The 14,923-nt window shown below is 41.6% G+C and overlaps 1 protein-coding gene across 2 annotated transcripts; it reads left to right on the top strand.

Annotated features, from left to right (window-relative positions):
* Positions 1-365: 365 nt before the first annotated feature.
* LOC140191735 (myosin light polypeptide 6-like) lies at positions 366-9,136 on the top strand. Of its 2 annotated transcripts, XM_072249429.1 has the most exons (7): positions 366-464; positions 561-588; positions 3,348-3,491; positions 4,352-4,525; positions 5,944-6,021; positions 7,608-7,649; positions 8,658-9,136. In XM_072249429.1, exons 1-6 carry the CDS (start codon positions 462-464, stop codon positions 7,634-7,636), a joined length of 456 nt encoding a protein of 151 aa, XP_072105530.1. In that variant the 5' UTR covers positions 366-461; the 3' UTR covers positions 7,637-7,649; positions 8,658-9,136. The 2 variants fall into 2 exon arrangements, with proteins under 2 accessions (XP_072105530.1, XP_072105529.1); XM_072249428.1 differs by lacking the exon at positions 7,608-7,649 and having other exon boundaries at positions 367-464.
* Positions 9,137-14,923: the final 5,787 nt, after the last annotated feature.

Raw genomic sequence — 14,923 nt, forward strand, 5'->3', positions numbered from 1 at the left:
TCTGCCAAATATTTCCAATCTTTTCTTTTTTTATATTTTAAATTAATTTCAGCACCCGAGAGTTCTCGCCATTTTTATTGTCATTACTTCATTAGCATGTAATAATCGCACAAAGAGCGGACTTTCACGATTCATAAACACGATAAAGTCTGCAGACGCTGCCTGACCTGCTGAGTTCCTCCAGCATTCCGCGTGTGATGTTTTCGCTATTGATGTCGTGCAACGTTGGAATCCCTGAGCCCGACTTCCTGGTCATTGTCCGGCAAAACTGACACATGGCCAACCCTCGTGTCTGATTGGTACTTTCAAGCAGATGGAATGCAGTCACAGGACGAGGCTCCCTTTCTGATTGGCGGAGAAGAGCCATCAATCTTCAGTGTTCACACCACAAATCCAAGAAACGGGTGAAAGTGGGGCGATTGTAGCAGTGGACTCAGCGGGAGCAAAGAGATCAGAGCAAGATGGTAAGTGAGCTTTGCTAAGCAGTTACTGTTACTTCGTTTCTTTTGACTGCATGTGGCATTGATTTTTTCCCCCTCCTCTTGTGTTTGTTTTTACAGTGCGATTTTTCAGAGGATCAAATTGCCGGTAAGTTACACATTTGTTTTAATCCCGAGCGCTGGAAAAAAGGGAAACTTTCGGCCTCTGATTTTTCGAGGTTTGTAGAATCTCTTGATATGCTCATATTTACGTTAAACTTCAACAGCAGCTGCTCTCCCGTGGGGGGATATTTTCGCTCCAGAGCTTTGCAAATGGCTGAATAAATTTCCCGACAACGATAATCGCTATAGAGACCCGAAAGCCTTGTCCTCTCGCAGCATTATGCCCTAAGGCTTGTATTCTAATCCTTTTTGTCATCGTCGGTATCGCGTATGGCTGATCTACTCCCGTTGAGACCGGAAGCTGCGCCTTTTGGTTAGCTTTGCACTGCCTAAATTGGACTCGCCCGATAGGGCTGATGGTATTAACTCCATATAAGGGCAAAGATCTCAATGTTTCGCATATTTCAGGGCGGCGATCTGGCCCTTCCCTTCCTGAACCTCAAGACTGGCCACCAGCCGATTTCCTATACTGTCTGATCTCTTTCTAAGCTTCCAAAAACACCCCGCCAACCTTTGGGACCGGTCTCCATCGGCTTGACGGGGTGTAAATCGGAACCAAACTGATTCCGGGCTCCGCGCTCTTGTTTCCCCTTTCTCTTTTTAGGCAAAAAATAGTGGGCCAGCTGTGAGCTTCGGGTAGTTTTGCGGTGTGATGCAAAGAGGTGAAGTGTGAGAAAATAACTGCACACGCTTCCAAAATGATACTGAAACCTTTCCCAACAATCATTAAACTTTAATTGTAGCCATTTTTTCTAATTCTATTGTTTTAATTATTGATGTTTTTTTCTATTGGGAGAAATTAGAGCCTGAAAGACGAATCATTCCATGCGCTTTGATACATGAATAATTCAGAATAACTGCTTGCCTGCATACTTGATATCTAGAATAGAGCAGCAATTCATCTTTTGGTGTTCTTCACGAGAACTCTTAAGCATTTAAAATTTTGTTTGGAGGGAGAGGAGGAAGTTGATTATCTTCACTAGTAGCTTCTCTGGGGCTTTTAGGTTGGCCAATTTTGCTCAATTTTTAACAACTTTATTTTTCCATCTTAATGCGGAAAAGTAAACTTCAGCCATCTTGGACAGATTGCACCTCAACAAGTGGTGCTCATGTCCTCTGTTTAAGCTGATTTGAATGGGAGATGAACACTGGAAGCTAATTAAACAGGTCAGAGATTTAAGAAGGGTAAATTATACCAGAATAAGAATCTATTTCCATTTTTCCTTGAATCTATTTCCTTGATTAGACTTGACCAGGAATACTAGGGTGTGCGTGGATATGTTTGTATTAAGCAACGATTGTGAGCTTCATAATCTTGTATAGGCAAATTTGTTGCAGTAAAGCATCTGCTTTTTTAATAACGACAGAAATGGGATCTAAATATTCTAATGCTCAGAAAAGACGGGTGAAGAGCAGTATTGATCAAAGAGAATATTGCAGACAATTGAAAATGGCAATTTCTGCTCAGCTTTGGGAAATGAAGGTGCTATTTTCTGTACTTGTTTTGCAGACTGATGCCCATGGTGGGGAAGAGCACAACTACATCCAGATTAATTGGGATAGTAATTACAAAGGGGGAAGAGTTCTTGAAGTTCATTTAGGAGAGCGTTTGATTGTTTCTGGCTCATGAGGAAGAAAGCATTAGTTCCAGACTTGGCTCTGGAAATTAATCAAGCCAAGTAGAGCAAGTATCAGTGGGGGAAACGTAGAAAACGGTGATGTTTAAAATCCATATAGTAAAGGATGTGAACCAGTACATGTTACTAATAATCAGTTAGGGTCATCTCAATTTCACTATGATAAGAGCAGACCAGATTCCAGTTTACCAGGCGGTGGGAACTTTTAAAGATAGAGATGGCCAGGTACATGCTCATGAGGTATAAGGGAAGGGAAATCAAAGCTGGAAAACTGGATAACCTGAGGGATGCTTTTAGTTTTGGCTGACTTAAGCCCACAGAGGAAATCCGTAAGCAGCAAGGCAGAGGCCATGGCTGAGTTACTAAGTGAGAACCTGGTGTTTACCAAGGAACTGGGTGCAATCAAGATTCTGGATGTAATATTTTTAAAAAGTTTTTTTTATTTTGAAAGGCTAACTCCACGGTAGATAAACGTCCCAGGTTGCTGAGGAAAGTAAGGGAAGAATTGGCAATACCCTGAGCCATAATTGTCCAATCATTTTGGGTTTGAGGATGATGCCCAAGAACTGGAAAGTCAAAAATTATTATACTCTTCTTCCAAAATAATAACTGAATGTAGTTTGCAGGGCAAAGGAAAGGGACAGTGGAGTTAGCTGTGAACTCCATTCTATTGTGCCTTTCTACCAGTGTTGTTCAACTTGCAACCAGCATCTATGAAGATTAAAGCCTTCTGCACTGTAGTTGGAAAGTGATGACTAGTTTGATCAGAGTTACTGCTGTTGTCTCAATACTGAACAAAACTCAATTGGAGAAATGACCTCTCAATTCTCTTTGTTCATGGCATGTTGCTTTAGATTCAATTAATCAGTCTGTTTCACCCACCTAGCCTATCTTGGTGTTATTCGTCATAGAGCAGTGATCCAATCCCACATTCCTGCCTTTACCATATTATTTGTCCTTGTATAGACCTGATTCTATTTTAGTTTTTTTTTTGCTCTAAACCTGTTAGACAAAATTAAATCTGCTTGTTCTGGAGTACCCAAACAATGGATGCCTCCTTTGCTCTTCAATTCTGTGCGTTCTTTTTGAGGATCCATTTTCTTTTCAGAATTCAAAGAGGCTTTCTGCCTCTATGATCGAATTGGTGAAGGTAGAATTGGCTACAACCAATTTGCTGATCTGCTGCGTGCCCTTGGCCAGAATCCATGCAATGCAGAAGTCTTGAAAGTTCTTGGGAATCCAAAGCCTGAAGGTAAGAATTGGAATGTCATGAGAAAGATCTCAGAAACTTTGTGAGAACGTAGAGGAAACTTGAGCGTTGTTGAGATGATTCTATTTCAGATCTGTGGACAGATTAGAGTAAATTGTTCTCTTTGGAACAAAATGGGATAAAGAGAGATCTGCAAAACCTTAGTTTTGCACTGTTTCTTCTGAGGGTGTTGGTGACCAGAGAAGATTGGTAAGAAGGTTTTTTTTTGTTTTATTCCCCTTAATGAGTTGTGTGACATGTGGAAATTAATTGGGAAAGGAGTCGATTCATTAGTAGCTTTTAAGGAATTGCTTAAGTACTTAAAGGCTGCCTTGAAATATTTTTAATGAGCAGCAAAGTGTGATTAATGGCTATTTTTCAAAAACCATAAGTGTGATAAACTGAAGTGTCCTTTCCTGGAGTAGGTATTTATAAATATTTTCTGACCCTTGGTCACAAGTCCAAAATTTTGACTCTGCATTGACAATTCAAATCTAGCCATTAAATGACGAATGTTCTGCTGGCAGGCTTTCTAGTTTGGGACTTTCCTGCATGGTTTGTTTTCAGGGAAAGCAGGAATTAGTGAAACCACTTTTTAAGAAGGAAAATTGTATAACATGAGGGAAATCTATCTTGTAATTTCTAATGACTTTGTTCAGAGTTTGCTTGAATGATCTTGTTCTACATATATGGTCTTGTTCTGATTGAACTAGATAACAAAAAAATTTGGTTCTGACAACTCCAGCATATCCCTTAATGGATTGCCATGCAAAGACTTTGCAGTCTGGAAATGCTTATAACCAGTAGAAAAGATCATAAAAATGGGAACAAGTGGACATTGAACATTGTCTTTTATTTTTCAGATATGAATATGAAAACTCTGGATTTTGAGCAATTTCTCCCAAAACTTCAAGACATTGCAAGAAACAAAGAACCTGGAACCTTTGAGGATATTGTAGAGGGCCTGCGAGTCTTTGATAAAGAAGGAAATGGCACAGTCATGGGTGCTGAACTGCGCCATGTGCTGGTTACTCTTGGTAATGCTTGTGTTTAATGTGATGTATTGTTGCCCTGTGGAAATCTTGCAACACAACACAGAAGGTGCCATCTGTCTCAGCAGAACAATCCAATTAGCATAATCTACTTATATCCTTGCAACATGTTCTCTTTCTTGCATGCCCATCAGCTTTTTTTTGGCCATTAACCTACCAATGTCTTGTTCTCTCTAGCATGCCCATCAGCTTTTTTGGCCATTAACCTACTAGGGGGTTTGGGGGCAAATTGGAGTACCCAGGAGACATCCGAGGGCTGTGTACAAACCTGACATGGCATTAATGGTCAGGATTGTCCTCTGGTTCCTTGAGCAATTAAGGCAGTAGCACTTGCTGCCCCAGTATTATCATGTAAAACTTTTAAGAGGTTCAAGGACTTTCAGTTTTTAGTTATGAATGCAAAGCAGCCTGTACAACTGATGTTGAAGGATGGGATCCATTTAATTAGTTATGCTTTCACTCAAGCCTAAATTCAAACTCATCTAACCACTTTGGCCCCCACATTCAAGTTTTCTGCTGACTTGCAGAATCAAAGATCTCCATAATTTAGCCTAAATGTGCACTTGTGATTTGTTGCTATGAATTGGGGGCTATCCAGCATGGTTTGTTTCAGGGAAGGTAGGAGTTAGTGAAACTGCTTTTTTTTTTAAAAGGCGGCAAAATGTATGACATAAGGGGAAAAATCTATCTTGCAATGTTTGGATTTGTTCAGAGTTTGCTTGAATGACCTTGTTCTACATGTACAGTCTTGTTCTGATGATTGAGTTAGGTAACCAAAAATTTGGTTCTGACTGCTCCAGCATATCCAGCAACTTAATTGAGAGGGACATTTTCCTGGTTGCCTTTGAAGGAGCTTGGCTCTGCTTTTTCTGTGCTGTACTTGACGTGGGAATGTCCTGGTTCTTCTTTTTCCTTCCCCTCCCCCATTTTTTAAAACTTGAATATTAATAACCTGGTTCCAGAGACTTCAATAGGTACATTTAACATCAGAAATGTATACAATTATACATCCTGAAATTCTTTTTTTCTTTGCAGGCACCTGCCGTGCTTTTCCATGTTTGTACCTATCAGTTGTGTTTTAGATCTCACCAGGGCACAGAAGCAGCCTTTGGCAAAATCTATTAACAATGTTCTCTTTGCCAATCAATAACAATGGTCCCTTTTGCATCCTTAATGCATCCATTGAGTCAACCACAGCATCCTTCCCAGGACCTTTCCTTTGCCCAACTAATTGGAATTGCACTCCTTGTTCCAGTCATTGTTAGAGCATTGACTGGCATGGCTTGGGTTGGTGTAAGCTTATCTCTGCCTATTAAAATAAATGATTCATTGTCATCTACAGATCTTCACAGAAAATTTGCAGCTATTTGAATGACTGCTGTGCATTTTTTTTTTTCCCCCAGGTGAGAAAATGACCGATGAAGAAGTGGAGACTCTGCTGGCCGGCCAAGAGGATGCAAATGGCTGTATTAACTATGAGGGTAAGTACTGTGCTATGCTGCAGTCGGTAAGAGTGAAACCACTTGCCCACCATTTTGTAAGCTGATGTAGCTGGAATGGCTTTTTTTTTTGGGGGGGTGGGTGGACTTGTTTCTTTATACTTGTGATGCTGTATGACAGATAATGATCCGGAAAGCTGCAAAGCATTGATTCACTACAAATTCACTTTCCACTGAGAGGGAGAAATGAGGGGGTTATGGCACCTCTACGTAATCCCATCCAACCTCTATCAGTAAGAGTGAAAAATGCTATAAATGGTTGCCCTTGATGCCAGGTGGAGAGGCCTGTCCACCCAGGAAAAACCCAAAACCTCCAATTTAAACAATTTAATTCCCTCCTTCTGTCTTGGAGACCATTTAATAGTCTGCTGGTCTGTGCTGAATGATTTAGTTTTGTGCTGTGATACACTGCATGGATGTGTTACTAGCTTGTTGAATAGATAAGCCCTGTACATGAACCTGAATGGGGTGAGGTGTGCATCAGTTGTAAGGGATTGAAAGTAAATCTTCTAGGACAGTTGTTTCTGTTCAATGCAATATTTACACTTTGGTTGCAAAACATTTAACACTACTCTGTGTGCCCCATGACTGAGGGCCGACATGCTAATTACACTGACTCTCCCCTGATCTGTGAGTAAACATCTTTGAATTTGGGTAGTTTGCTTACTGATCTATATGGAAGAAGATTTTAAAAGAACCGTAATTAATACAGTTAATATTTTCCTATCTTATGAGAGACCAATTGACTTATCATGTCTATACTGGCTCCGAGTGGGACCATCCCATTTATCCCTCTTCTCATTTCCCTGTGTCCCAGCACCTTGTTTGCTCTCTTTAGGGCAACCAACTCCCCTTCAATTGTTTTGCCATTAAGCTGCACTGGGTAAGTTGCTGTAGTTAATCAACCAGTACATCTTAGGGAGACCCACATTCGTGGAAAGAACAGGCAAACTTCACACAATGGCTCAGTTCCTAGAGCTCTGCAGCAGCAGTTAACCCCCACCTGCTCAAAGTGGTTGTCGTCCTTCCCATCCCTTGGTCCTCCCTAGTCTATTGGTCAGATGGTAGCATCACAAGAGTCAATTTTCAAGCTTGGATATCATCTGAGCTTTGAATGTCTACTGGCCATTGAAACATGCTGTAGGGAAAAACTATGGTGGTAAGCTGTTCATTGTTCCCTTTTGTGACTTGTGCATCGGGTGGCATTTTTGCCATTTCCATGGCATTTGACTTTTTTTTTTTAACAAGGCTGAGTTGCTAGCTTGACACTCAACCCAGCACAGATGGAAAGTGTGCAAGGAGCTGGCTGGATTTGAACTTAAGACCATTTGCCTCAAAGTCCAGTGCAGATGCCACTACACCACCGGCAGCTAAGCTGCCCATTAGTGTATGCATTTTGAGTTGCCTTAAACTCACTGGATTTGTTGTTTATTTTAATGACACTTGACTGTTGAAACAGTTCATCATCCAAATCCCCAGTAATTCTTGGGGTGGCTGTGTGTCAGAAACTTGGTTCAAATTGCATTTTTTTTTTCCTGCACTTTAACTTTTTCCTTCTTCTTTGACAGCTTTTGTCAGGCACATCATGTCTGGGTGAATGGCAGGCCATGGTATGCCACCTTGACACTCTTCCCCTGCCAATTTTTGTCCTGTTTTCTTTTAGCATGCTCTGCATGTGGCTTGTTCTAGGTCTGTTTTACTTTGTTTTTAGGAAGGGGAGGGAGGAAGCTAACTTCCAGTTCTTGACTGTACTTGAATTTCTGCCAACTAAAGGAAGACCATTTGAATCTAGACTTCTCTTTTAGTTTGAAGACAGGCTTTGAATTATCCACTGTTAAGTTTTGGTGGATTATTTGTGCCAGTGTCATCTTGCTTAAAAATGACTGGTATTGGATGCTAGAAGCTTCCACAGTTCTGAGGAAATGGTGAATTATAACTTTTTTTTTGGAAGAAATTCATCTGTTCCTCATTTGATTAGTGGCAGATGACATGAAAGTCCCCATTAGCTGAATAGTGGAAACTGCGGTTATATGGTCTTCCTTTGGTATTAAATGTATTGCTGTGAGGTTAACATGCCTGCAATCTTGTATTCAGTCTAGGCTTTATCAGCCCAGTGGTTAGAGCTGCCACCATTTCTGCTCCTCTCTGTAGTTAGTGTGAACTAGAAAACTTAATTCTCAACTGGCTATGCTTAGATCCTTTGGATGGGGGTGGCGGGGGGGGGGGCGGATGGGGAGGGAGGTGAGTGGGTTGGAGAAGGTTCCAATACTTTTCAGTTTAAATAATATACAAGTTTAAAATAGTTGCCTTTTTTGTGGGGGGGGGGAATGGGGCATGGGGAGGTGGGGGAGAGAGAATTACTATTATCAACACTAGCCCAATACCAGTTGGAGTAAATGGGAGGGGAGCGCGTCATTCAATTCTTTCTTTAACATAATTCACTTTACTCTTGCTTGTGCAGACTTTTTTTTTGTAACGTTGCAGTATTTTGGCTGTTTATCATAAACTTAAGGTTTTAATCAGAACCTTGCATCAATTTCTCTTCTCCCCCCCCCCCCCCACCGCAGAGTAATTTAATACTTAATTTTTTCTCACTTTATTTTTTTCTCTCTTTACAGAGTTGGTCCGAATGGTGATGAATGGCTGATGGCTCTCTTGTACCTGAATTTTAAGTGCCTTTTCTACTTGAACACAAACCTTTTTTCTAAATGAATTACTTTCTTGTTTATATCACATGCACAGATGCAGGCTAGAGAATGGTAGTCTCCAATGCACTAATAGTGGGAGCTGAAAAGATAGTTGGAGGAAGTTTATTCCTTTTTATACTGCAACCTTCAGATCTTGGTACTAAGTGCCCCATACAGTTTGAGGGAAGCAGTTGCTCTTTTTTTCCTCCCCTTTGTGTACACATGCATGAACGTACTCACACTTTTTAAAGGCTGAGTGTTGGGTGAGGAATTTGGATGCCCCTAGTCCAAAAGTAAAGGTGGCTCCAAATTCACTAGTTTCTGCTCAGAATGTATCTGCACATCTTTTTAATCTGAAATTCTTTGTTTTTTTTCAAAATGCTTTCAATTAATAAAATCTGAACTGTTAACATGGGTTTTGTCTGCTTTTACTGATTTTTAAAAAAAAATCATGCCTAGGATGATGACATTCACTTATCCAGTTCCACTGGTAATAATGGTGATGCAGTGGTTATAGTACTGTTCCATGGCAGCTGTGAAATTTAATATGTAGTCTATATTTTAAAAAATAATTTGGTGTTAATGACCACAAAAGGAAAGTCAGATATCTACAGAAGCTTTTATAACTCTCATTACTAATGTATTCTATTCTTTGCCTTAATTTCTTTGTTCCAATTTGAATTCTGATTTTTTTCTCTCTCACCAATCAAGGTTACTAAGAAATGTTAATGCCCTGTTCCAGATGGAATTCACACAACCTAGACTCATAATTCTTAACTTGTCTGAGTGATTAATGCCAGTGTTCCAAAACCAGCCTTATATTCTACAGTACAGTAGGCTATTAAAGGAATCCTTGTAATCTCCACATGTGTATTTGGGGGTGGGGTGGGTGGAATTCCAAAATTTGTACCAACAAAGGAATCCCTAGCACCAAACAACTCAAATTGGTGGAGACGCATCCAGGGAGAATTGTCTCTAAGAGCACATGGTCAAGTACGAACAGCAGAAAGAATGCATGACCCAACTGAGCCAAGGTCTATGGGGCTTGTGTACCTCAGAACCCACAACTGGAGTGGAAGCAAGTCATCTTTAATCCTGAGGGACTTCCTGAAAAGGTCTTGATCACTAACAATAACAGTAGAGGAGCTTTGAGAGCTGGTGAGAATGAATATTTTAAAAACTCTATTTTATGTGGATGGGCATGAAGCTTTGGAATTCTCTGCCAAAGATGGCTAGGGATGCTTATTTGTTAATTTGGAGGGTACGAGAATCAAGGGATAGGGGAATAGTGCAGAAGGGTGAAGTTGAAAGAGGGTGATCATTATCTTAATGGCAGAAAAGGCTATTAACCTCCAATCAGTAAATTAATAGTTATGCTGGTGTATTGATGAAATTTACCACAGCCTTCATCAATGTCAATCTTCACTGAAGTGGCTCCAAAGATGCATGAAGTTCTGTTTTCCAGGGTTTTGCTGTAAAACTTTAGAAAGGTAGTATTATAAGTTGGGTAAATACAATGTTAACATTCATTTTGAGAGGACTGGACTATAAAAACTAGGATGTAATGCTGAGACTTTATAAGGCATTGGTGAGGCCTCACTTAGAGTATCTTGAGCAGTTCTGGGCCCTTTAATGAGAAAGTATGTGCTGATATTGGAGGGCGTCCAGAGGAAGTTTACAAAGATGATTCTGGGAATGAAAGCCTTATCATATAAGGAGTTTTTGATGGCTCTGGGCCTGTACTCACTAGAATTTAGAAGACGGGGTGGGGGGGGGATCTAATTGAAAGGCTTAGATAGGGTGGATGTGGAGAGGATGTTTCCTGTGGTGGTGGAGTCTAGGACCAGAGGGCACAACCTTAGAAAAGAGCAATGTCCATTTAAAACAGATGAGGAGGAATTTCTTTAGCCAGAGGGTGGTGAATCTATGGAATTCATTGCCAGGGGTGGCTGTGGAGGTCAGATCATTGGGTGTATTTATGGCGGAGGTTGATATGTTTTGGATAAGTCAGCGTGTGAAAGATTATAGGGAGAAGGCAGGAGAATGGGGTTGAGAGGGAAATGATGAAATGGTGGGGCAGACTTAAATTGTCTGAATGGCCTAATTGTGCTCCTATGTTTTATGGCAGGGGTCCCCAACTTTTTTTTGCACCGCCGACTGGTTTAATACTGACAATAGTGCAGACCGGCCAACTGGGGGGGGGGGTGTTCAAGTAGGGTTAAACTCACCTCAACATGTCTTTTACAGTTAGGGTTGCCAACTTTCTCACTCCCAAATAAGGGACAAAAGTAGCAGTCATATCCCAGAAACACGAAGAAATCTACAGATGCTGGAATTTCAAGCCACACACATCAAAGTTGCTGGTGAACGCAGCAGGCCAGGCAGCATCTCTAGGAAGAGGTGCAGTCGACGTTTCAGGCCGAGACCCTACGTCAGGACTAACTGAAGGAAGAGTGAGTAAGGGATTTGAAAGTTGGAGGGGGAGGGGGAGATCCAAAATGATAGGAGAAGACAGGAGGGGGAGGGATGGAGCCAAGAGCTGGACAGGTGATTGGCAAAAGGGGATACGAGAGGATCATGGGACAGGAGGTCTGGGAAGAAAGACAGGTGGGGGGGGGGACCCAGAGGATGGGCAAGAGGTATATTCAGAGGGAGAAAAAGGAGAGTGAGAGAAAGAATGTGTGTATAAAAATAAGTAACAGATGGGGTACAAGGGGGAGGTGGAGCATTAGCGGAAGTTAGAGAAGTTGATGTTCATGCCATCAGGTTGGAGGCTACCCAGACGGAATATAAGGTGTTGTTCCTCCAACCTGAGTGTGGCTTCATCTTTACAGTAGAGGAGGCCGTGGATGGACATGTCAGAATGGGAATGGGACATGGAATTAAAAGCTCTTCTTTCAGTTAGTCCTGACGAAGGGTCTCGGCCCGAGACATCGACTGTATCTCTTCCTAGAGGTGCTGCCTGACCTGCTGCGTTCACCAGCAACTTTTGTGTGTGTGGAATCAAATCGCGGGACACTTTACCCCAGGGAAGACTACATGACTATGAAGCCTTGCGCGGGCACGTGTGCGCGCATGTGTGTACATGCCGATTTCCCCCCACAAATCAGTTTTGCCTTCATCTTCCCGATTATACATACTGTACTGCCTCAGTCCCTTCTTTGACATTGATCTGCACGGAGTTTGTTGATCCCTTAGCTAGGACAAAGGTTGAATGATATCATAATACTTGTACTATTTATAAGCAGCCATCTCAAAGCACTGGAAAAATGCCACCAATGCCCTCTCCTCAAAATTCTCCAAATCTACTGGTAGGATAACCACACTGATACCAGAGTCCTTTTGTAGACCAACAGCCCCAGCACCATGGGTCTAACTGAACTCAGTTGGCCCCACTGCAGGTTATGGTGTTTGCATACCTTACACCAGGTTCCTGAAACCAACATTACTCTAAGCTCAATCACAGCCAGGATATTTATGGATGTTTTCAAAACCTCCTTGGGGAAGGGGAGCAGGATGGGGGGAATGCAACATCCCCATTGACTAGGAAACCCTTGTAGGAGAATGCAAGTTGGCATTGAGATGCTTGTGTCAATGTGTCAGAAGCATCTTGAAGGCCAGCATAAATGGGAAGGAGCACACCACCTCAAATCTCCACCTACCTGCCCCATTAAGTACTCCTTGGCCTACTTGTGGCGGGATCTGTGCATTCCACATTGGCCTCATCAGTTCCCTCAGAACTCAAAAGAACTGCAGTAGAAGCAAGTCATGAGGGACTACCTCAGGAGAGAATGATGTATGAGAAGAATGCAATTCAGGACTTGGAGGGGTAATATACTCTGTAGTTCAGTCATCCTAAGTCTCACATTTATTTGTTATAACTCTACTGCTTCTGTTGTTTGGAATGAATAGTCACCAGCCTGCACTGTTTGAGGAGAACCTGGCACATTGCCAACATTCTTTGCTATTTAGGCAGTTTATGATGCTAAAGAAATTCCAGCTAATATTTCTATGAACTGTTTATGACTTTTTATGGCTATGCATTGCGTTGGCTCAGCAAGGACTGAACTTACATTTCTGAACCTACAAGTACACCTTCTAGGATTTTGTAACATTAGGGGAGACACTTTGGAGAGGTGGTGGGGTGGGGGGAAGCTGCATAACTCACCAATATAGAATTGGTGAGCAAATTTCAATTTTAGTTCATTATTGTATCTTTGGTATTTTTGTGAGTTACTTGGACAAGAGGTTTTACATGAACAATTTTACATTTAATATTTTGAGTTGAAATATTGCTCAAAAGAGCTGATGGTGCCTGAGGTTCACACCTCGTGTGAAAGACAAAGCCTTCCTCAGCACTGCAGTGTACGATTAACCTAGATATTTTTGCTCGTGGATATTATTTTGAAAGGGTGCGGGGGGGGGGTTTGGGTGTATGTTTGCACAAGTCAAAGTAGCAAGAGCAGATTGAGAAAGTGATTAACAAGATGTACTAAGAAGCAAAAAGTACTGAGGAGAAAAGTAAAAGTGGCAGGCCGACAAATCCAGGGCAAGCATTAAAAAGGGCTACTTTTCAACATAATTGTATAAGGGCTAAGAGAGTTGTAAAAGAGCGCCTGAAGGCTTTGTGTGTCAATGCAAGGAGCATTCGTAATAAGGTGGATGAATTGAAAGTGCAGATTGTTATTAATGATTATGATATAGTTGGGATCACAGAGACATGGCTCCAGGGTGACCAAGGATGGGAGCTCAATGTTCAGGGATATTCAATATTCAGGAGGGATAGACATGAAGGAAGGGGAGGTGGGGTGGCGTTGCTGGTTAAAGAAGAGATTAACGCAATAGAAAGGAAGGACATAAGCCGGGAAGATGTGGAATCGATATGGGTAGAGCTGCGTAACACTAAGGGGCAGAAGACGCTGGTGGGAGTTGTGTACAGGCCACCTAACAGTAGTAGTGAGGTCAGAGATGGTATTAAACAGGAAATTAGAAATGTGTGCAATAAAGGAACAGCAGTTATAATGGGTGACTTCAATCTACATGTAGATTGGGTGAACCAAATTGGTAAAGGTGCTGAGGAAGAGGATTTCTTGGAATGTATGCGGGATGGTTTTTTGAACCAACATGTCGAGGAACCAACTAGAGAGCAGGCTATTCTGGACTGGGTTTTGAGCAATGAGGAAGGATTAATTAGCAATCTTGTTGTGAGAGGCCCCTTGGGTAAGAGTGACCATAATATGGTGGAATTCTTCATTAAGATGGAGAGTGACATAGTTAATTCAGAAACAAAGGTTCTGAACTTAAAGAGGGGTAACTTTGAAGGTATGAGACGTGAATTAGCTAAGATAGACTGGCAAATGACACTTAAAGGATTGACGGTGGATATGCAATGGCAAGCATTTAAAGGTTGCATGGATGAACTACAACAATTGTTCATCCCAGTTTGGCAAAAGAATAAATCAAGGAAGGTAGTGCACCCGTGGCTGACAAGAGAAATTAGGGATAGTATCAATTCCAAAGAAGAAGCATACAAATTAGCCAGAGAAAGTGGCTCACCTGAGGACTGGGAGAAATTCAGAGTTCAGCAGAGGAGGACAAAGGGCTTAATTAGGAAGGGGAAAAAAGATTATGAGAGAAAACTGGCAGGGAACATAAAAACTGACTGTAAAAGCTTTTATAGATATGTAAAAAGGAAAAGACTGGTAAAGACAAATGTCACAGTTTGAGGATAGAGGGGAAGCCTTTTAGGACCGAGATTAGGAAAAACTTCTTCACACAGAGAGTGGTGAATCTGTGGAATTCTCTGCCACAGGAAACAGTTGAGGCCAGTTCATTGGCTATATTTAAGAGGGAGTTAGATATGGCTCTTGTGGCTACAGGGATCAGGGGGTATGGAGGGAAGGCTGGGGCGGGGTTCTGAGGGATGATCAGCCATGATCATAATAAATGGCGGTGCAGGCTCAAAGGGCCGAATGGCCTACTCCACCTATTTTCTATGTTTCTATGTACACAACTCTGGGCTTTCTCAAGAAGCATAAAAGCATCAAAATCATGTCCAACATTGACCTGGAGGACTGTTCATTTCTGGTCACTTCATTAAAGAAAGGATGTAAAGGCATTAGAGGACCAGAGGACGTTTATAAGAATGGTTCCTGGAATAAGGGACAGTAGTTAAAAGATAGATTGAAGAGGCTGGG

Source organism: Mobula birostris, chromosome X (genome assembly GCF_030028105.1).
Source record: "Mobula birostris isolate sMobBir1 chromosome X, sMobBir1.hap1, whole genome shotgun sequence".
NCBI classification, from domain to species: Eukaryota; Metazoa; Chordata; class Chondrichthyes; order Myliobatiformes; family Myliobatidae; genus Mobula; species Mobula birostris.

Coding starts and splice junctions, on each gene's coding strand:
- LOC140191735 (XM_072249429.1), top strand. Junction 589..3,347: donor TTCAGAGGATCAAATTGCCG/GTAAGTTACACA, acceptor TTTTCTTTTCAG/AATTCAAAGAGGCTTTCTGC. Junction 3,492..4,351: donor TGGGAATCCAAAGCCTGAAG/GTAAGAATTGGA, acceptor TTTATTTTTCAG/ATATGAATATGAAAACTCTG.